At 42.3% G+C, this 23930-nt stretch overlaps 1 protein-coding gene across 1 annotated transcript in view; it reads left to right on the top strand.

Annotated features, from left to right (window-relative positions):
• The window catches only part of LOC142201187 (macrophage mannose receptor 1-like), a 183087-nt gene that overhangs the window by 27110 nt on the left and 132047 nt on the right, over positions 1 to 23930 (top strand). Inside the window, exons 10-21 of the mRNA XM_075272015.1 lie at positions 694 to 809; positions 1067 to 1215; positions 1760 to 1953; positions 3013 to 3111; positions 9641 to 9657; positions 11057 to 11144; positions 15619 to 15777; positions 17556 to 17575; positions 17646 to 17650; positions 19241 to 19404; positions 21127 to 21200; positions 21398 to 21498. Coding sequence (XP_075128116.1) covers positions 694 to 809; positions 1067 to 1215; positions 1760 to 1953; positions 3013 to 3111; positions 9641 to 9657; positions 11057 to 11144; positions 15619 to 15777; positions 17556 to 17575; positions 17646 to 17650; positions 19241 to 19404; positions 21127 to 21200; positions 21398 to 21498 — 1186 coding nt within the window. The remainder of the gene's footprint in view (positions 1 to 693; positions 810 to 1066; positions 1216 to 1759; positions 1954 to 3012; positions 3112 to 9640; positions 9658 to 11056; positions 11145 to 15618; positions 15778 to 17555; positions 17576 to 17645; positions 17651 to 19240; positions 19405 to 21126; positions 21201 to 21397; positions 21499 to 23930) is intronic.

Here is a 23930-nt window from a genome sequence, read left to right as displayed (position 1 = left end):
TAGGAGCACAATGGGTAGTCCTACTTAGTGACTGATACACGTCCTTGTTTAAGTGCATAGAGATATAGCTGTCATACTGAGTAGGACCGCCCACTGGACTATTAATCTCAGAATGTGCAGAAGTTAAAACAAATCTGTAACTTGCGCTTCTCTTTGAACTGGTGGGTGAAGACTGGCTGCCATAGACTGCACACATTTAGTAGAGGAGAATCTCCTCCATAACCATCTCTCACTCAGAAACAGTCCAAAAATGATGCTGGACATATATAGAGAATACTGACTGTACTGATATGAGTAAAGTGTTTTGATACGGATAGAAAGCTCCTATTTAGCTTCAGCATCAGACTAAACCTCTTTTTTTTCTCTTACCTCCTGTACTCCCTGTTCACTTCTCCTCCTTCCCTCTCAATAGACTTCTATAGACATATGTAATATGTATCATGTGAGTGCAGTCCTTCGTATGACTGATATAGCAGGGATTTTCAGAGTGAAACTCCATTTTACAGAGCAGAAGGAGGAGGGAAAGTACCTGGGCCGATCAGGTAGTTTTTTATAATCACTTATACTATTAATTTTTATAAAGTTTCCTGAATATTTAGTGACCAATTACATTTATGGGGGAGTCAATAGAAATAAATAATGATGTCATCCAATTGCATTAAATGGATTTATTACTGATCTCTCTGTAACCAGGGCTGGAAGAGACACGGCATCTACTGCTATGTAATAGGGGAATCTCCTGGTACATTTACAGAAGCGAGCAGCACATGTAATAATAATGGAGCCTTCCTGCTGACTGTAGAAGACAGGTGATTATTACTTATACATAGTACGGGCTAGTTATGGTCATGTGGTTAGCAGGGGCATGTTATGGGAGTTATATTGCTGGGATTTCAATTCTCTTTTTTTCATTCACTTCATTTGGCTGTGGAGGTTTTTGCACACCTAGTGAATTCATTAAATGTGCCCCAAATTGGTTCCATTGGAAAATGCAAATCATCCAGTAATAAATACAGTAAGTCCTTGGTGTAAATGTGACATATGTAATGTTATTTTCTTGATTCAGGTTTGAACAGGCCTTTGTAACGAGCTTGATCGGGTTTAGACCGGAGAAATATTTCTGGACAGGGCTCTCAGATACCAGGGACAGGAACACTTTTACGTGGGCCAATGGGCAGCAAGTATTGTACACTAACTGGAATCAAGACATGCCAGGTAAGTCCATTCTCCAGACTTTGTTTGTATTATCATGGGCAGTTTTCACACACATGTAGCATGACACTTCTATAGCTGTTTTGATAACCAAAGGACTGTTAACCAAAATACTTTATATTGAACCCTCAAACATCTGGATCTTGGGTTTAAACACAATGCATTTTAAGCAGTGACACTCTGGGATGCTGCATTTGGACATATACTTATTGTAGATATTAAGTTCATCTTGGAAAAGTTCTTTGTGAATTACTTACGTGTTTGGTATACAGTATCCCATTTCCCGGCTGGTCTCTACTTCCTGGTACCATCTGGAGACACAGGAAATGCTCCTCACTGCTGTGACCACTGATTGGCTGAGAGGACATTTCCTGTTTGTAAAGACTGGACCAGGAAGTAGAGACCAGCGGGGATCAGACATCATTGGAACTGGAGCGCCAGGGTATTGGTGAGGTAAGAATCACTATTATTTATGTTTTATGCCATGCTGGTCAGTAGTAATAACAAAATTATTCCTCTGGACAATCCCTTTAATTATATTTTAAAGGCAGAAGACAGGGCTGTGTTGCTATGACAACTGGAAACAAAGCTGGATTATGGGATGTTATAAACTGTGAAGAGGAAGCTAAGTATGTGTGCAAGAAGTGGGCTCATGGAGTGACAACACCGCCCGTCCCTACAACAACACCAGAACCAACATGTCCTAAATATTGGATTTCATCAGAACATTCGTGTTTCAAGGTAAAGAAATCTCTCCATGTGACAATTACATTATAAAACCGTATGTTGTAGTTTTAGCTGGAGATACTTGATTTCTGAACATACATGACAATGTGCTCATAGACTTTAATACCCACTTTGTACATCAAAATAGTCTTTTGGTCCTTTCTTGTGATCGCAGATGTGAGTAATCTGAACCTGAGATTTTACTCAGAAGGAATGTTCACATATAATATCTGTAATGTCAGGTGGGCGGTGTCAGACAGGGGGTGTGTGATTCAGAGCTCCAATCAGAGGCAGCCATTTCCATAGCTCAGAATCGCATCCTGCCTGACACCGCCTTCCTGAAAGTACAGAGCCTAAATAGTATATCCGGCACCAAAACTAACAGTATTGATTGTTCCAGAACAGTGGGGGCAAGAGAAAAAAAATCATTCTGTGCTGGAATCAATGGAAGAAAGCCTATTAAATGTTGCAAACAGTTGGAATTGTTGGGGGTGGTGAAAGGTCCTCCTTAAGACATACCTCACAACCGTTCCCGATTTAGCGGCACAGTCCCGGACTCTGGGTCCTTTACCGCTCTCCAGGTTGGTGGGATGAATGACCTGGTTTCAAATCTTCTGCGTATATAGAATTGTCAATGGAATCCACCTCAAAATCAGCGCCGGAGTCTGTTGAGTGAACATGCAGTAATGATCACTAGTCCTTTCTGCACATGCCTGCTGCAGCTTGTGGCTGCATATATGTATTAACTAGAGATGGGCGAACACTGTTCGGATCAGCCGATCCGAACAGCACGCTCCCATAGAAATGAATGGAAGCACCTGTGACGCCGGCCGGCCGCCGGCAAAGTCAGCGTCACAGGTGCTTCCATTCATTTCTATGGGAGCATGCTGTTCGGATCGGCTGATCCAAACAGTGTTCGCTCATCTCTAGTATTAACATATAAATCAGGATGCAGAAACCAGCAAGGGACCGAACAAGCTGAGGTGAGTACAGTCTATTTCTGCAACAAATCCACGTGAACCAATTTAACCAGACACAATAATATTTTGCAATCTTTATTTGGTTTTCCAACAGTTTTACTATCGAGAAAAGACCTGGTTTGACGCAAGAGATTTTTGCAGAGCTATAGGAGGTGACTTGGCCAGTTTCACCAGCAAGGAGGAAGTGGAAGAAGTGAGAATAGGATCTAGGTAAGCAGTCTGAAGAGTAAAAGATCAAAAATAGTGAAACAATAGAAGGTTGATTGTTCCAAAAAGTTTGAGACAGAATAATAAAGTGAAGATCTAAAACTTAAAGGGATTCTACCACTAAAACACTTTTTTTTCTAGTTACCACGTCGGAATAGCCTTTAAAAAGGCTATTCGTCTCTTACCTGTGGAAGTGATCTCCGCCGCGCCGTTCATTCAAAATACCGGTACGTTCGGCAATCTTCGTCGAACAGAGCGTACTGCGCAGGCGTCCGACAGTACGCTGAAGAAGCAAGGGGAGGACACCGAAGACCAGAGAGGCAGCACTGCGGTGAGTTTTCGAGCTGCAATGGGGACGCCCCCATCGCTGCGAGAGAACTCATTAGCATACCGGTACAAACCGGTATTATGAACGAACGGCGCGGCGGAGAGCACTTCCACAGGTAAGAGACGAATAGCCTTTTTAAAGGCTATTCCGACGTGGTAACTAGAAAAAAAAGTGTTTTAGTGGTAGAATCCCTTTAACTTTTACTAAATATTAACCCCTTCCCGACATCTGTTGCAGTAGTACGGCAGATGTTGGTTATTTAAATATGGCGGCTGCTCAGGAATACTATACAGCAGAGACCCAGCGCTAATTCACATGATCAGTGCCCACACTGATCGTGGGCATTAACCCACCTGGCACTTCAGTCAAAACTGAGGGTGATGCAATTTTACCAGTGGCACAGGGGCGCCGCCATTTTGCTAAGGATTGCCAGAACCTGGAGTGAGCTCTAGGCTCGGCGTCCCATTACTATGACAGCATGGAACCTTTTGAAGGCTTCCAGGCCTGTCTGTCATTAGTTTCTATTTAAGCCTGCAATAGTAGTACCAATATTTTGCAATGCATTGCATTAACGATCAGACCTCCTGGGGTTCAAGACCCTTAAAGAGTCTAATAAGTGCAACCAAAAAAATAAAAGTAAAGAAAATTTTATATATACCTGCTTTGGCGTTTCGACAGCTGTGAAGCTGGCCTGCCGCTTAACTCGTTCCTCGCGCTGTGCCTGTGATTGTTCCGGTATTTCAGCAGCTCACTGGGCCGCTATATAATGAGCGTGTTGTTGGCGTTGATGATCCACATGCTCCAGCATTTTGGCAGCTCACAAGCTAGCCTGTCGCTGAACTTGTTTCTTGCACTGTGCCTGTGATTGTTCTGGCATCTCAGGACCTCACTGGAACGTCATATAATGAGCGTGTTGTTGGCGTTGATGACCCGCTTGTTCCGGCGTTTCAGCAGCTGTGAAACTGGCCTGCTGCTGAACTCATTCCTTGCACTGTGCCCATGATTGTTCCGGATATATAGAAAAACCGGGAACTGGCAGATCGCTAAAGGCAGCAAAATCCGTAATAAACTTGAAAAATAAAAATGACAATATGCAAGATTAAGATGAATTGGTTCTGTTTTATTGCTCCAAGGACATGAGCAACAGCTTAAAACGGCTACGCGTTTCGACACCGGGCGGGTGTCTTCTTCAGGCCAAGCAGGTAGTGTCCAGCAACAGCCTTAGAACCAAGTGCCAGCATCTCAGCAGCTTGTTGGAACGCCATATAATGAGTGTGTTGTTGTAGTTGATGATCCCCCTCAGCTCTGCTTGAGGAAAACTCTGTGACTTCTGGCTACCTTCATAGCTCTCGTTGTTTGCGACAAATTAGATTTTCTTTTTCCAGGCATGTTGAAAATTGGCAAACTGCCAATTTGGATTAAGGGTGTTTTCCCATCCAGTGTGTTAGCACTACCTGGAGCAGATCAGATAATATGCAAATGCATGAACAGAAAGCACTGAGGATTACAAACCTGGCTTTCTAAGCTGAGATAAGAGCAGTTTAATATAGTATGTGAACATAAATTACAGTATTAACATAATAACAGTCGTGAAGCCATGTCATTTACCGGGATAAAAAGTAGCCGATGTGTTAATCGAGGTTACAATCTATCTATGTGCTGAATTTCATTCAAATCTGTTCAGCCGTTTTTGCGTGATTGACTAACAAACACACAAACTTTCACATTTATAATATCAGTAGGATATATATATATACAGTCCTATGAAAAAGTTTGGGCACCCCTATTAATCTTAATCATTTTTTGTTCTAAATATTTTGGTGTTTGCAACAGCCATTTCAGATTGAAATGAGGTTTATTGTACTAACAGAAAATGTGCAATATGCATTAAACCAAAATTTGACCGGTGCAAAAGTATGGGCATCCTTATCATTTTATTGATTTGAATTCCCCTAACTACTTTTTACTGACTTACTGAAGCACAAAATTGGTTTTGTAACCTCAGTGAGCTTTGAACTTCATAGCCAGATGTATCCAATCATAAGAAAAGGTATTTAAGGTGGCCAATTGCAAGTTGATCTCCTATTTGAATCTCCTCTGAAGAGTGGCATCATGGGCTACTCAAAACAACTCTCAAATGATCTGAAAACAAAGATTGTTCAACATAGTTGTTCAGCGGAAGGATACAAAAAGCTGTCTCAGAGATTTAACCTGTCAGTTTCCACTGTGAGGAACATAGTAAGGAAATGGAAGACCACAGGGACAGTTCTTGTTAAGCCCAGAAGTGGCAGGCCAAGAAAAATATCAGAAAGGCAGAGAAGAAGAATGGTGAGAACAGTCAAGGACAATCCACAGACCACCTCCAAAGAGCTGCAGCATCATCTTGCTGCAGATGGTGTCACTGTGCATCGGTCAACTATACAGCGCACTTTGCACAAATAGAAGCTGTATGGGAGAGTGATGAGAAAGAAGCCGTTTCTGCACGTACGCCACAAATAGAGTTGCCTGAGGTATGAAAAAGCACATTTGGACAAGGCAGCTTCATTTTGGAAACAAAAATTGAGTTGTTTGGTTATAAAAAAAGGCGTTATGCATGGCGTCCAAAAAGAAACAGCATTCCAAGAAAAACACATGCTACCCACTGTAAAATTTGGTGGAGGTTCCATCATGCTTTGGGGCTGTGTGGCCAATGCCGGCATCGGGAATCTTGTTAAAGTTGAGAGTCGCATGGATTCCACTCAGTGTCAGCAGATTCTTGAGAATAATGTTCAAGAATCAGTGACGAAGTTGAAGTTACGCCGGGGATGGATATTTCAGCAAGACAATGATCCAAAACACCGCTCCAAATCCTCAGGCATTCATGCAGAGGAACAATTACAATGTTCTGGAATGGCCATCCCAGTCCCCAGACCTGAATATCATTGAACATCTGTGGGATGATTTGAAGCGGGCTGTCCATGCTCGGCGACCATCTAACTTAACTGAACTTGAATTGTTTGTCCAAAATACCTTTATCCAGGATCCAGGAACTGATTAAAAGCTACAGGAAGCGACTAGAGGCTGTTATCTTTGCAAAAGGAGGATCTACTAAATATTAATGTCACTTTTCTGTTGAGGTGCCTATACTTTTGCACCGGTCAAATTTTGGTTTAATGCATATTGCACATTTTCTGTTAGTACAATAAACCTCATTTCAATCCTGAAATATTACTGTGTCCATCAGTTATTAGATATATCAAACTGAAATGGCTGTTATAAACACCAAAATATTTAGAACTAAAAATGATTAAGATTAATAGGGGTGCCCAAACTTTTTCATAGGACTGTATATATATATATATATATATATATATATATATATATAAAATACTAAAAATTCAAATCACCCCCCTTTCCTTACAAACACATACACATTAGGCATCCCTGTGTCTGAGAGTGCCCAGTCTACAAATCTATATAAATATTTTTCAAAGAAAAAATAGAAAAAAGTTGGGGTGGGCACTCACCATTCGAAAGTCGGTAGATGACACTTCTCGTTGGTAAAAACAAAGTCCTTTATTAAGTGCGGATAAAAATAATTATACAGGGAGGGAGAAAAAACATTATCGGCAAAAAAATGGCAACAGCCGTTTCGCGTCTATACTGACGCTTTTTCAAGCCAAGAATGCATTGCACTAACATTGGTAGAACTAAAAAGTACACCTGTTCCTGCCAAAAAGAGATGCCCTATGCATCAGTATTACTATAGCATCATCTCTTAAAGGGGTATTCCCATGTACATAATCATATCATATTTGTAAATAATTAAAAGTTAAACATTTTTGCAAATATAAGTAATTAAAAATTCTGCAAAGTTTTAAAGATTTTCTCTAACTTTCTTAGTGGTGACAGTCTGTTATCTTGATCAGTTGCCAATGGATATGACCAGTAATGCAGAAACTTTCTATAGTCTGGGTCGTGTCAGGAACCTCGCCATGATTTTCTTATTGTAGCTGGGTTATCATGCAGGGACACTACATGTATGAGAAGATATCCCGGCCACGATCATAGCTGATTTTCTGACATTTAGAAAGTTCCTGCATTCGTGGTCGTATCTACTCACAACCGATCAAGACAACAGACTGTGACCACAAGATATTTAGAGAAAATCTTTAAAACTCTGCAAAATGTTTAATTACTTATATTTGCAAAAATGTTTAACTTTTGATTATCTATAGATTTAAAAATAATTATGTACATGGGAGACCCCTTTAATGTCAGTGTATATATAGTATTACTATTGCATCAACTTACCATCTCTGTCACATATACAGTATTACTACAGCATCTCATCATGTCTTTTAGTGTATACACAGTATCACTGCAGCATTTCAGCATGTCTGTTAGTGTATATACTGAATTACTACAGCATCTCATGTCTGTCAGTGTATAATCAGTATTGCTACAGAATCTCATCATGTCTGTCAGTGTATTGTGGGAAAATTGCTCAGGTAGATGCTTGGTAGCAGTGCAGGAAACAGGCACAGAGATTGGGTTGCACACCAGTTCAGCTTTTATTTCACTTGCGGTGCATAAATTGCCTTTGAAAAGGCACAGACTAACAAAACAAAAGCCTTTTCGGCTGCAAACTAACTAGAACATAAGAAGCCGTTCCCTGACTATACAGGAGCCTGGCTGCCAGAATCTCGCTCTGGTAACATCAAATGAGTGGCATAATACCTAGTTTGTTGGATCAGTTCACACAGGAACTCTCTCAGCTTTGTTAGTGTGGTGCCACACTTCCTAGTCCGGACACATAGTCTATATTAGACAGCTGACCTCCCTGGTGTGGGTCTTTACCAAACACCCTTTAGCTGCCTGGCTGGAACATACCTGTCCTCCCAAACCACACATTCACTTTCTCACAGTATATACAGTGTTACTACAGAATCTCATCATGTCTGTCAGTGCATACGCAATATTACTATAGTACCTCATTAACTCTGTCAGTAGATATACAGTATTACTGCAACATAATTTCATCGTCTATCAGGTTATATACAGTATTTCTATAGCATCATCTCATCATGTCTGTTAGTGTATATACAGTATTACTAAAGCATCTAATCATGTCTGTCAGTGAATATACAGTAGTGGTACAGCATCTCATCATGTCTGTTAATGTATATACAACATTAGTATAACATTTCAAAGTGTTAGTTTCAAACTAAACTTTGGCTTGATGATTTAAAATATAATAAGTTAATGGGTTTGAAAGGTGGAATGTCAAAAACGAAAAATGAAAATAGTAAAATGGTCCAATCCCAAGGTTGCCCCTCTATTATCATGTGCTCCCACATTGCCATGTTCCCCTCAGGTTGCTCCCACAGTGTCATGTCCAACCTCCCAGGTTGCCCCCATAGCGTCATGTCCCCATCAAGTTGCTCCCTCAGGGTCATGTTCCCCCCCACATAGGTTGCCCCCACATTTTTATGTCCCCCTCCAGGTTACCCCTCCTTCATAATCATGTCCCCCGATCCCCAAGGTTGCCCCCACAGTATCATGTCCCCCTACCCCTCAGGTTGTCCTCACAGTATTATGTCCCCTTAAACCTCAGGCTGCTGATGTGTTGATGCAACAGGGCCCCACTGCCCTGGACAGCTGGACAGCAAATGCAGTATGACCTGCTGTCCAAAAGGGGCCCCCACTACCATAGGGCCCGATGCAAGTGACCCTATGGTTAAAGTGGCTCTGCTGACAGCAGATAATAAATTGCATCAGTACTGCATTACAGTCCCTGACAAAAGTTCTGTCGCTTGTCCATGTTGTGGAATCAAAAGCTTATAACCTGACTTTAAGTTCATCTATTGGTTTAAGAAATGACTCCTATGAAAGCTGGAACCTCCCAAATGTGTCTTTTATTAAGAAAATAATTTGGCTTCACTGACAAAATATTGATCATTTAATGAAAACAGAAAGGTCAGATTTTGGCAAGACAAAAGTTTTGTTGCCTTGTCATGTGATGCCCCCAATCCTAGTGTACAGCCTCGCCGGTGCTCACTAATTGATCGGTTAATTAGTGGGTGTGTATAAGAAGAACTCCAGCACCCCAGACCTTCACTTCAACTGCAACTTCACCTCTGACAACATGCCAAAAATCAACCCTGCGAACAAAGCCTTTATTATCAAGACCAGATCCACAGCAGAGGTGGCCACACCTTTAATGTGTCTCAGCGTCAAGTACAAAGAATTAACAAAAGATTTGAACAGACTGGAGATGTTTTTGACAAGCCCAGGTCCGGCAGACCCTGCAAGACAATGGCTCAGGAGGAACGTTCGATGGTTAGAAAATCAAAACCAGCCCCTCTTCCACTGCAGCAGAGCTCCAACAGGCCTGGTCACCTCAAGTCCCTGTGTCAACTAGAACAGTTTGTAGGATTCTGTCTCCAAATGTCCTCCATGGTGGAATCAGTGCCCAGAAGCCATCACTAAACAAAAGGCAATTAAAGGCCCACAGCATGCTAAACGGATGGACACTGGAAAAGTGGCAGAAGGTGGATTTCTCAGATGAATCTCCAGTTGAATTACACCACAGCCGCCGAAAATACTGCAGAAGACCTACTGGAGCCCGTATGGATCCAAGATACACCCAGAAAACAGTATGGTGGTGGGAAGATCATGGTCTGGGGTTACATTCAGTATGGGGGGGGGGGGGTGCGAAACATTTGCAAGGTGGAAGGAAATATCAATAGCCTAAAATATCAAGAAGTAGTATCTTCCTCTTACATTCCAAATCATAAAAGGGGTCACATTTTGCGACAGGATGGTGCTCCATTTTATAGATCCATCTCTACATGAAGATGAAGGTCCTCCAGGACTGGCCAGCCCAGTCACCAGACATGAACTTCATTGAGCAGGTTTGGGGTAGGATGAAAGAGGAAGCTTGGCAGACAACTCTGGGAGGCTGTAAGACGGCATTCTGTGCTATTCAAGAAGTTGTATGAATCATTGTTGAAACACATGGATGCCGTCCTTCAAGCTCATGGAAGTCACACAAAATATAAAATCTGGCTCTTATAGCACCACAACCTCATTCACCAATGTTAGGAAACATATCTTTGTATTTGAACTGAATTATTGGTTTGATTTTCACATTACTTTATGTGGGCGACAAAACTTTTGTCTTGCCAAAATCTGACCTTTCTGTGTTCAATAAATGATCAATATTACAGCAGTGAAGACAATTTATTTTATTCACGAAAAACACATTTGGGAGGGTTCCAGCTTTCATAGGAGTCATTTCTAAAACCAATGGATGAATTTAAGGTCAGGTTATAAGTTTTTGATTCCACAACATGGAGAAGCGACAGAACTTTTGTCAGGGACTGTATATTATATGAGTGATCCGAGGATTGTACAGACAAATGGGACTAAAGAAAATACGTAAATATAAAAAGTTATCCATGTAAACCAGCAATAATATACTGGGATTGTTGGTACAGACTAAGAAATGTCAGTTGATTTTTTTATTATTATTTTTTTTAAATTAGATACACATACAGGATATATCGAGGTACATTGTATTATACTCATCTATATATCTGTCTATTTATTTTTATATTAGACATGTTTACGTCTATGATGAAAAAATCTGGATTGGCCTAGTGAAGAATGGTGCGGGTAAAGGCTTTGTATGGTCAGATGGCTCACCTGTAAGTAATGTCTTGTGTGTTGTTGGAACAATTATCATCTTAAGAAAGGCTATTCTTCTCCTGCCTTTAGATGTCTTCTCCGGGCTGCTGTCTGGTTTTCGTCGGTATGCAAATGAGTTCTCTCGCAGCACTGGGGGTGTCCCCAATGCTGCGAGAGAACTCTCCAGCACCGCCTCCATCTTCAGGAATGGGCTCTCTTCACGTCTTCTTCCAGCACTGGCATCAAACTTCTAGGCCTTGGGCAGCTGACTGCGCATGCCTGCTGGCCACAAGAAATTGGCCGCTTACAATACTGTGTAAGCAGCCGTTTTCTTGTGGCTGGTGGGCATGTTCAGTCAGCTTTGCCCTAGGCCTAGAAGTTTGAAGCCACAGCTGGAAGAAGACGCGAAGAGAGCCTGTTCCTGAAGAAGATGGAGGCGGTGCTGGAGAGTTCTCTCGCAGCATTGGGGATTCCCACAGTGCTGTTTGAGTGCTGAGGACCACCCCCAGTGCTGCAGGAGAACTCATTTGCATTCTGACAAAAACTGGTTGAAAAACTACGTGTGAACTATCCCTTAGGGTGTTCTACATTATGTTTTAAGCAGATTTACGGTGTGATTCATACTGAACTTGTGCAACTTGAAACAAATCTTGGCCTCGAAACCAAAACTAATCTCTAATAAAACTTTGCTTCACCAGCCACCCCTGCCTGAGCAAAGGTTCCTAGCTAGCTAGTGACCTGCCTAGGTGTTTCTCTGCATGATGTTCTGCTTCTATGTAATGACACCCTTGTCTCCTCTGCCATTTACTCTTTTGATACCTGTGTCTGACCTCAGCTGGTTCCTGACAATTAGTCCTGTGCTATCTGCAGGAACACTATTTTGGCATTGACTTTTTGTTTGAATTATCCTCATTGGGGCGTTCCCAGGGAAGAACATGGAGCTGATTTTTAGGTGGATTCCTCTTCAAATCAGCTCCAAATCTGGAATCTGCTTTTTATTGCTTTCAACGGCAGGCTGTGACGGATTCTAGGATGCTGAAAAAAGAAATGTTCTGCTTGATTGAGCCAGAGAATCTGCGGTGTGAGATTCAGTCTGATTTTCCCCATTGGCTGTCACCATTTTCTTATAGGTTTGGTTTTTTTACTGCATCCACTGTATGATAAAATTGACAGGTTACCTGCGTAGGTTTTTATATCATTGTAAAACATTGAAAAAAAAAAAATCAGTCTGTTGTTATAATGTGACACCTATAACTTGTTGTATATCTGTGCATAGCTATAGTATTTAGTTATACCAGTTCAGGGAATGTCATTAAAAGGTCAGACATTTTTTTTTTATCACAATTGTAGGGAGGCAAAAATATGTATGGGATCAATTAAAACTACAGCTTGCCCCACAAAAAGGCAAGACCTTACTGAGCTGCATAGACCCAAACATATGCAAAAGTTATAGGGGTCAGAATAAGTCAACACAATGTAAATGTATTAAGAATGTAGTGAAGAATAAAAAATAGAGATGAGCGAACAGTGAAATATTCGATATTCGTTTCACGTTTCACTTTTCTGGCCCTTAACGTGAGCCCTTCAAAATTAAAGGGGCTCTATCAGCAAAATCATGCTAATAGAGCCCCACATATGCGTGAATAGCCTTTAAAAAGGCTATTCAGGCACCGTAAATGTTATATTAACTCCCTTCCCGGTTTTAAATAAAAGCATAAAAACATATATGCAAAACTTACGGAACGTGCACCATGGGCGGGGATAAATGATGTGACGTCAACTTCGGGCATGCCTGCCTCTTCTGTCTTCTTGGAATAACGCCCTCTGGTTCCGTGTCTTCCGGCTTCTTCTCTTCAAATCCTGCGCCCTCCGAAGCGCTACTGCGCAGGCTCACTCGCCATTTTACTTAATGGCAGTTCGCGAGTGAGCCTGCGCCTTCTCCTACTGAGCGTGCCCAGACCTTTTGGAGACGCTCAGAGGCTAAGTCCCATTCTGGCCATACTGAGCATGTCCGGGGAAGTTATGCCACCGCCCCTGTGGGCGGGGACTTACCTTTATATAGTGTCAGCCGATGGCCGCCCGGTGCTCACACTTTGACTATAATACTTTGAGACGGGAGGGCAGGACTAGGTTCCAGTGAAAGGCAGGAGCAGTGTAGGTATCTAGTTAGGATTCCTTGGCTCTGCCAGTGGGAATACTCTATAGCTCCTTTCTGTTGCTGACCAGGGATGATGCTTAACCCCTGGCAGCCTTTCCTGTGTAGCAGGCTGAAGCTTTTACTAGTGCCTATTCCTCTGTTGTGATTTAGCAGAGGTCTGTTGCAAGGCTTCATTCAGCTTCACCCAGCAGCTTTACACAGGTGCACTTTCCCAGTGAGGTTAACTGGTGAGAGTTTGTTTGCAGTCTGTTCACATTGTAACCGCACTAACACTACTGCCAGTGCAGTTAACTGGTGGTTAGCCTTTCAGGCACACGGCTGCCGCTCAGGGGGCCTGTGGACCTCACTGCAGTGTCTTGCAGTCTAGCGGTTCTGTCTCGTTTAAAATGATTATTTTCATATATATAGACAGATCCGTAACACTAATCCTCTCTAGCCCTCAGCAGCACGTCTGTCCCTACGTCTACAAGCCGCAAAATGAAACGAAGATGGCGCCCCGGCTATTCTTATAAATCGGAGGTCACATGTTTTCGGCAGCCAATGGGTTTTTTCAATTTTTTTCAATGCCTATGTTGTCGTAGTTCCTGTCCCACCTACCCTGCACAGTTATTGGTGCAAAAAAACATGCCAGTGAAGGTGGGAGGGGATAAGAATTTTTACTGCGTTTGCCGCGTGGTATTCCAGTTCCAAAACTGTAATTTAGAAAAATAGAGAAAAATAACATAACCACTAACCCTAAGCGTATAGCCAGAAGTAACAGATAAGAGGCTTCCCCAGTAACCCTGAGGCTTATATTTTGACTAAATGTGCTGATCTTTGCGTCTACGTGCGTATTAGAATATATCTAGCTACAACCAGTTTTTTTGCTGTCCCTCCATGATACATGCTGGCGGATGTAAGTTACCATATTTTTACATCACAACACATGATGGCCATAACAAGACGCATAAAGTTCCCATGATATGAAGTCAGTTCTAATCTCTTGTTTTGTCTGTCATCCATTAGCATGAAACCTGGAAGGTCATGGCATCCATTTCATCAGACTGTGCTAACATAATTACACACTAAAATGGATGACACGGACAACCATGTGTTAACTCATGTATTGTTTATACATGTATTCATCGTTTGTAAACGCCCATTTTGTACTTTGACCAATGATATTTCATATTTCTATATGATGTAGTTTGTTATGCCTAAATTAGCATACAGCCATTATTTCTCTATAAAAGCTAAGTAATATGTAATAAACTTTGGAACATTCTGATTACAATACTTGAGTGTCTGTCTGTACTATGAGTACTCGTGATTATGTCATCAATTTGGATATGACAACATATCCGGAGGCAGTTGCCCCCTAACAAATCAAATACCTCAAATGGTCTGATATTCAATCGAATACCTATTCAATCGAACGGTGTTCGCTCATCTCTAATAAAAAAAACTGTATCAATGGGATATTGTATTATGGGGATATTGTCACTCCTTGAGGAGAGACCACCATGTAGGTGTGTGGAGTCTTTTCACTCCACTGTGGGGGATTATGGGAAGAATATGCAAATATGTTTTCCAGGATGTAAATAGGGAAACACTGCCTCTGTATGCCACCCTCTATGGGAAGCCCCCTTGAACATCATGCCCGACTTTCCAACAAGCCTTTATTACAATGATGCGGGATTTTGCCATGTCAGTATCATCCCATGGCACCGTGGATAGCGGTGGACGGCGCCGTTTTGATCTGATTGGATCTCATTGGCACAGTCTAGGGAGAACTGACTTGGCAGAGTTGACAGACTTCTAGACCAGATTATGGGGATATTGTCACTCCTTAGAGAGAGACCACAGAAAAGGGCTTTGTAAGACTCCACACACCTACATGGTGGTCTCTCCCTAAGGAGTGACAATATTCCCATAATCTGGTCTAGAAGTCTCTCACCTCCGCCAAGTCAGTTCTCCCTAGACTGTGCTGATGAGATCCAATTAGAGCGAAACAGCGCCGTCCACAGTTGGGATGATATTGACTTGGCAAAATCCCACATCATTGCAATAAAGGTTTGTTGGAAAGTCGGGCATGATGTTTAAGGGAGCTTCCCATAGAGGGCAGCATACAGAGGCAGGGTTTTCCTATTTACATCCTGGGAAACATACTTGTGATATTGTAGTAATTGTGCTGAGTAACCCTAAAAATAAAATGAACATTTAATTTGTAGAATTTTATTTTTCCTATTCTACCTCTCAGATAATTTCTTTCCATTTTCTGGGAAGGGTTAATGTTATGAAATAAAAAATTTTAATTAACCGATTAATGATATTTTCTTCTTTTTTTTTATATTTAGTTGAGATATAAAAACTGGTCTTATTGGCAGCCTGACAACCACAACGGAGAGGAGTTTTGTGGGATGATGACTAAGGGTTCTTTAGAGTGGCATGATTTATACTGTGATTATTTCTTGGAATTCATTTGTAAACTAAAAAAAGGTACAAACCTATCCAAAGTAAAGAGAACGTCCTCCTATAGATACAACCACTAATGTAACTACATGGCATGCTGAGGCAAAACCCCCCACAGAGGTTTCAATGTGGTACAATAGCAAAATGTATCAGTAAGAGGGTTCACGCGTAGGAAATTTATGCAGAATTCACATCAAAATCTTGAAATCTGTCTCCCATTCATTTCAAAGTAGTTGATTTTTTTCTTTCTGTTAGGCCGGGTTCAGACGGAGTTGTTTCGACCGGATTCTGAGGCAGGAAGCCACCTCAGAATCCGGTCCAAAAAGCGCCTCCCGCGGCCAGTTGCGACTGTCGCAAATTCCGACAGTCACAGCATTCCAAATGAATGGGACTAGTCGGGAGGGAGTGTCTTCAGGCGGACAACCACCGCTTAACCAGCCGCAGCATCTACCTGAAGAATGAGCATGTTGCTTCTTTTTTCCGGGAGCCGGAACAAACCACTCATGGAAAAAAGAAATGACCGTCTCCCATTGATTTCAATGGGAGCCGTTTTTTTGGTCAGGATTTTGAGGCGGATTCCGTCTCAAAATCCTGACCAAAATACCCTGTGTGAACTCAGCCTTAGGCTGAACTCCCCCTCTTGTGTGAACTTAGCCTTAGGCTGAAGTCAATGGGAGGCTTTTTTTCAGCGCTGAAATTCCGCACTAAATTCCTCACCATTTTCCTCTGTGTGAATGGACCCTTAGGTAGCTAGTTAGGCCCCTTCTGTGCTGCCGCAGGATAAATAGGAAAGGCAAAATTGGGTTCACCTGGAATTTTACTTTCCTTGAGTCTGATGGCAGCACAGCATACCCACCCAATTTATGTCAACTAAAAAGACTTGCCCATTAAAACACAAAAAGATAGTGGAAAGGGGGAGGATCTTATGCAAGTTATTATGCTAATTAGCTGTCTCATTGCTATGTAGGTGGGCCGGTCCTAGGAGAAGTTAAAGTTGGGAATAAAAAAACATTCTGTGCTGCCTTCGGAGTCAAGGAAAGTAAAAATGCAAAGCAAGTAAACAGCATTTGTCTTTCTTCTTGTTTCTAGGAGCAGAGTTAAAAGAAGAACCAAAACCCTTTGGTAAGTTACTTATTTTTCATTTTGTAAGGGTTTCACACACACAGCAATTTTATTCATAAAACACAACTACAGTTTTTGATGCAGTTTTTTGAACAGCAATGGACACAGTAGGAGGGCGAAATGTACAGTACAGACCAAAAGTTTGGACGCACCTTCTCATTCAAAGAGTTTTGTGTATTTTCATGACTATGACAATTGTAGATTCACACTGAAGACATCAAAACTATGAAGTAACACATGTGGAATTATATACTTAACAAAAAGTGTGAAACAACTGAAAATATGTCTTATAGTCTCGGTTACTTTTGCTTTGATTCCTGCTTTGCACACTCTTGGCATTCTCTTGATGAGCTCCAAGAGGTAGTCACCGGAAATGGTCTTCACTTCACATGTGTGTCCTGTCAGGTTTAATAAGTGGGATTTCTTGCCTTATAAATGGGGTTGGGACCATCAGTTGTTTTGTGCAGAAGTCAGGTGGATACACAGCTGATAGTCCTACTGAATAGACTGTTAGAATTTGTATTATGGCAAGAAAAAAAGCAGCTAAGTAAAGAAAAATGAGTGGCCATCATTACTTTAAGAAATGAAGGTCAGTAAGTCCAAAAAATTGTGAAAACTTTGAAAGTGTCCCCAAGTGCAGTTGCCAAAACCATCAAGCGCAACAAAGAAACTGGCTCATATGAAGACCACCCCAGGAAAGGAAGACCAAGAGTCACCTCTGCTGCGGAGGAGAAGTTCATCCGAGTCACCAGCCTCAGAAATCGCAGGTTAACAGCAGCTCAGATTAGAGACCAGGTCAATGCCACACAGAGTTCTCGCAGCAGACACATCTCTACAACAACTGGTAAGAGAAAACTTTGTGCAGCCGCCGGCCTTCATGGTAAAATAGATGCTAGAAAACCACTGCTAAGGACAGGCAACAAGCAGAAGAGACTTGTTTGGGCTAAAGAACAGGAATGGACATTAGACCAGAGGAAATCTGTGCTTTGGTCTGATGAGTCCAAATTTGAGATCTTTGGTTCCAACCACCGTGTTTTGTGCGATGCAGAAGAGGTGAACGGATGGAGTCTACATGTCTGGTTCCCACTGTGAAGCATGGAGGAGGAGGTGTGATGGTGTGGGGGGGGCTTTGCTGGTGACACTGTTGGGGATTTATTTGAAAATTGAAGGCATACTGAACCAGCATGGCTACCACAGCATCTTGCAGCGGCATGCTATTCCATTCAGTTTGCGATTAGTCGGACCATCATTTATTTTTTAACAGGACAATGACCCCAAACACCTCCAGGCTGTGTAAGGGCTATTTGACCAAGAAGGAGAGTGATGGGGGGCTACACCAGATGACCTGGCCTCCACAATCACCAGACCTGAACAAGACTCTTGGAAGACCATTTCCAGTGACTACCTCTTGAAGCTCATCAAGAGAATGCCAAGAGTATGCAAAGCAGTAATTAAAGCAAAAAGTGGCTACTTTGAAGAACCTACAACATAAGACATATTTTCAGTTGTTTCACACTTTTTTGTTAAGTATATAATTCCACATGTGATAATTCATAGTGTTGATGCCTTCAGAACACATTGTGTGAAACAACCTAAGGGAGCCTTCACACGGAGTAAATGCACATGTATTTTTGCAAACTACACGTGTAAAAATACACGTGTAAAAATAAGACTCTCATTGACTTCAATGACATTTTACAGGCGTATTTTTACACGTGTAAAAAATATCATTGAAGTCAATGGGAGTCTTATTTTTACTCGTGTATTTTGCAAAAATACATGCACGTTTACTCCGTGTGAAGGCTCCCTAAGGGGTAAGTAAATGCGCATGTATTTTTGTAAAATACACATGTAAAAATACAAGTGTAAAAATAAGACTCCCATTGACTTCAATGATATTTTTTACACGTGTAAAAATACGCCTGTAAAATGTCATTGAAGTCAATGGGTTTCTAATTTTTATAGTTGACCCCTAGATAAATGCAGACCCCAGCCCAGATACCCTGCAAAAACAAGGAGTGGTAGATGTGTGCAGTTGGGACGTATCTACAAGACCATGGAAGGAAAATTAAAGTGGAAACTTCAATGAGTTATATGAAATTCCACAATGCATCTTTTTCTTTCTGACCTTGGGTTAGGGCAATATGTTTGAGGGGCAAATACCCTTATACCCTTAATCAGTCCTTCTGTCTACGGCTGACATTTTGGCCTTTACCCATGGCTAGTAAGAAAAAGATGCATTGAAAAATGGCAGAATACACAACACGTACCACAATACATTGCTCCCTGTGCTGCCATGATCCCTGTTACATTTGTGTGTTATTAGGGTCATTCCTTCCAACTTGTATATTATAATAATATATTTGTGTCCTATTTATATAATAGAATATGAAGTTACAAGTGACGGTTGGCTGATCTACAATGACAGCCAATACTATGTTAGCAGGGATGAAGTGCCGATGGAGAAAGCTCAAGAATTTTGCAAACACAATTTTTCCCATCTTGTCACCATTAACAGTGAATCTGAGCGGAGATTCCTCTGGAAATACGTAAGTGTGATTCATGTTTTTGTTTTCACCCTTCATAAAGTTCTTTAAAGGGATCCTATCAGTCAAACACAATTTTTTGTAGGTACCACGTCGGAATAGCCTTTAGAAAGGCTATTCGTCTCCTACCTTTCGTCGTCTTCTCCACACCGCTGTTTGCCTACAATCCTGGTTCTTGTCGGTATGTAAATGAGTTCTTTTGAAGCACTTTGGGCGGGCCCCAGCGCTCAGACAGCACTGGGGGTGGCCTCAATGCTGCAAAAGAACTCTCTTCAGTGCCGCCTCCTCTTCTTCAGCAGCGTCATCTTCAGCCTCTTCTTCCAGCCGTGGCTTGTAACTTCTAAGGCCTCGGGCCTAGCAGACTGTGCATGCCTACAGGCCACGAGAAAATGGCCGCTTCCAATAATGCGCAAGCGGCCATTTTCTCGTGGCCTGTGGGTATGCACAGTCTGCTCTGCCCAAGGCCCGAGGCTTTAGAAGTTACAAGCCATGGCCGAAAGAAGAAGCTGAAGATGACGCTGTTGAAGAAGAGGAGGCGGCAGTGGAGAGAGTTCTCTCTCAGCTTTGGGCCCGCCCCCAGTGCTGCGAAAGAACTCATTTACATACCGACAAGAATCGGGATTGTAGGCGCGGAGAAGTTCGTCTAGTTAGCAGCTGAGGAGGCCTATATAAGACCATGCCCTCCTGCACATATGCGGATTATTAGCTTCCTACTTCTAGTTTGGCTTCCATTGTGTACCTGTATGACTTGTGAACTCTGGCTTGTTCCTTGGATTCCCCTTTTGACTCTGATTCTGTTGTGATGTTCCCAGCTGGATTCTAGACCATTGGCTAGTCTCTAGGATATTGCTTTTGTCTCCCATCTCTGCTTATTTGTCTCTCCTGATCTTGACCTTGCTGTATGACTTCTCTTTTGTTCACGCCACTTTGTAAGTTTTAGCAAAGTTCATCTTGTCTCTCGATGAGCTCTAGTAAAGGCATTTGAGGGTCTGTCTTGGCTTGAAGAGATGTGCTGCCTCTACTGCTCACAGTTATCAGCCAATTGCTTGCTATTGCTTTGATTGTGGCCTTGGATCTAACAGCTAACTCTCTCAGAAACTCCAGTGGGTTCCCAAACAAAAGAGTGACCTCCCGAATTCCAAGATGAATAGACAATTCTTCTGGGCCCTGCAGAATGTTCCTGCAGCCGCTGGGTTAGGAGTCTTTTTATTTGGGACTTGGACACGTTATGTGATGGTCATATCTATAATGGGGGCATGACAAATTTTGCACTGATACAAAAAGAGGGTTTGATTGCAAGAAAGGGTGTGGTGATGCTTAAAAGGGGCATGTCCATGGGGGCACACCCATATGGAGTTAGACTTGTTAAAAAAAATAAATTGTGGTTCACTTTGCATACCATTCCATGCCAAAATTTGCAAATATGTCATTTATTCCAAATGACATTTCAAAAAGAGAAAATCATAAAGGTGACAAAATTAAGTGTTTTTGCACTGCCCCCCCCAAAAAAAAAAAAAATTAAAGAAAGTTAAGTTATGAATTAGATGTACCCTAAGAAGATACCAATAAAAACTGCACCTCATTAAATGTAAAAGTAAAAAAGTTATGACTCTTAGAATGTGTTATTGAAAATGAAAAAGAAAATTCCTTGGTCCACGGGGTCCAAAATAGGCCAGTCTTTAAAAGGTGAGTTAAAAAATGTGATCTCTTATTTTCCTTTTTTAGATTATGGACAAGAGAATGAAGAGAAGTTATTACATCGGCCTACAACGTTCGGGACCGGATAAAGAATTTAATAGGTGCTTGATGGAGAAAGTAAAAATAAATAAAAAGCATTTATACTCACCTTCCCTCACCTCTTTTGAGCCTTCTCGCAGTGTCTGGCAGTCTCCAAGTCACAAGTTATTTTTAAGTATTTTGTCCGATCATTCTCCTTTAAGCATGTGTATTACCCTTTAATCATGATGGCGCCATTTCTTTATGATTTTATTATTAGATGGATGGACGGTTCTCCAGTTGACTTTGTCGCCTGGGAGTCAAATCAGCCGGACTTTGCTAATAATGACGAGTCTTGCACGGAGATGCAACCACCATTGGGTATGGATTAAATTTATAATGACATTTATGTATGAAATTATATCATGAGTACAGATTATCATGATATGGTTGAAAGGGGAGTTGGCTTATCCCTCACTTTCTGTACACTAGTTGGGCAGATTTTATAGTAAAAATGTTCAGGGGGTAGGGGGAGCATGTCCTAGCATGGCAGCATACTAGAAGTATCTAGCCTGAGATCTGGTCCCAGCGTCCTACAACGAGCAGATTCCTCCAGCGATACGGGCAAATTAGGCACCTGAAAAGCACCGGGGGGACCTCTGATGTTCCAACCACCTGATGTGCCTATATCTAACTTTTGTACTCACCAGGGAGACTCCTGGCCAACCTTGAACAGGCCAGCTCAGATGTTACCACTGTGTCTCCGCGCACTGCAGGTCTATCTCTGCAGACCTCAGATCTCATTCCTCCCAGGCAACTGCAGGCTTCACCACGGGCTTTATTGAAGTCACCTGCACTGTCACCTTCCGCCTCTAACATCTCCAGGATGTTAGGGTGCTAATGATCCTCTGCACAGCACCCTCCACATATCGGTCAACTTACCCCTGCGAGCCACAGGGCAGCACTGCTCCATTAAAGGGGCTGACTAAAGAACTATTCCTTCTACTCCCATATATAGGACTCATACAGCAGACTGGACTACATATTCCTCCCCCGTTCGTCTCTACTCTAGGTGATGACGGCCACTTTTGGTAATACACTACTGGACTACTGTCGCCTGCTCCCTTAAACTCTTACCCCTGCCCAATGAACTAATTCCTGGTGGCTCAACGAGTCGCTGCAGTGGGTTGCTCATTGCCTAGCTGATCTTTAATAATCCACCCTTGACTTTGAACAAGAGCATTTCCAGGACGATACTTCACCTCCTACCCATTAGGAGGCTTTAAAATAAGTCCTTGATGAAACATGGGGCTAGACTTAAAAGTGAAGCTGGAGCGAAACTTAAGTCTCTCCTCCAATCCCCGAGTTCACTCAAGACACAACATAAACAAATCTTCAATGTTCTACTCTTACTGTCTTGACGGTGACACTCCATGAAATTAGGACTCTCCTTGACCACAAGCAGCAGCGACTTTGTCAACTTTATGAATGGGGCAATTAGGCCGGATACCTTCTGGCACTTGCAGTCAAAGATCAGTATTCAGTTTCTCATATCATGTCCAAAACTGCTGCAGGCCGGACCTCTCATCTCACTGTGGACATTGCCTCCACATTCAACAACTATTGCAATCCTCTCTACAACCTTCCCCTCCCCCGGCACTCCTCCAACCAGAAACCTGAAGGCCTGGGATAACACCCTAAAGGCCTTTTCTGCCATCCATCATGCCCGTAGGTCTCAAACACCCCTGATACTTCTCTCCCTTGATGCAGAGAAGGCCCTCAACAGGGTTGACTGGAACTTCCTCGATTCTACTCTCCAACAAATAAGTCTAGGCTGGGTCTGTTATGCTGTCCGTATACGTGTCCTATATAATTCCTGCAGGCCCTAATCCAAGTCACTGGTACCCTCTCATCACCCTTGACCATCCACAACGGCACTCACCAGGGATGCCCTCTCTCCCCACTACTCTATGCACAGGTCATGGAACATTTACTCATGGCCATCTGACACAATCCGACTAAGAGAGGGGCATTTACGCCTCAAGATCTCTGTTACGGTCAAGACACTAAAATATACAAATATCCTTGGGAGTGCACTTCTCAAATTCCCCATCTGACACCTACGGCTTGAACTTCCTCCCACTCCTATGCACACTTCAGGCTGATCTATTTAGGTGGGATACCAAGGGACTCTCCTGTTTAGGCTGGATTAACATTTTAAAAATGAATGTTCTTTCCAGGCTACTCTACCTCTTCCACACAATCTCCCTCCGCCTCCCCAAGGAGTTATTTTCCTCTGTCCAGAAAGCATTCACTAAAATAATCTGATCCTCTAAGGCACAGAGAATAGCTAGATGTACTATCACCAAAATCAAACGCCTAGGTGGCCTCACAATTCCAGATTGCACCAAATACTATCTGGCAGCTGTCACTGCTCAAATCTTAGACTGGCATCACTCTGCGAATTCTAAACTCTTGCCCTAGAAAGTTCTTTGAGCCTGATACCTTTCACGGCCCTTGCGTGGCTCCATCGATTCCACTAGTCGGGTAGAACTGCTTTGGAGCTCCTATATGTTGCTCGACAAGGATCCGGCGTGTGTCGATCATATTGCACCATTTCCCCCCTCTTTATTAATGATGGTTCACTGACTCCTATTTCGGGTAACCCAAACTTCTCTGGGAACTCTCCCTCTCCCTCACTCTCCAGTCCCACTACCCAACCATCCCTAACATTTCTCAAAGTTCTGTCCCCAACCTTTCCCCTACCCTATACTGAGCTAGTAACTCAAGAACATAGAGGCCAAGGATCACAT

Source organism: Leptodactylus fuscus, chromosome 4 (assembly GCF_031893055.1).
Source record: "Leptodactylus fuscus isolate aLepFus1 chromosome 4, aLepFus1.hap2, whole genome shotgun sequence".
NCBI classification, from domain to species: Eukaryota; Metazoa; Chordata; class Amphibia; order Anura; family Leptodactylidae; genus Leptodactylus; species Leptodactylus fuscus.
The sequence above is the reverse complement of the archived record's forward strand: the minus strand, read 5'-3'. Positions and strand labels throughout refer to the sequence as shown.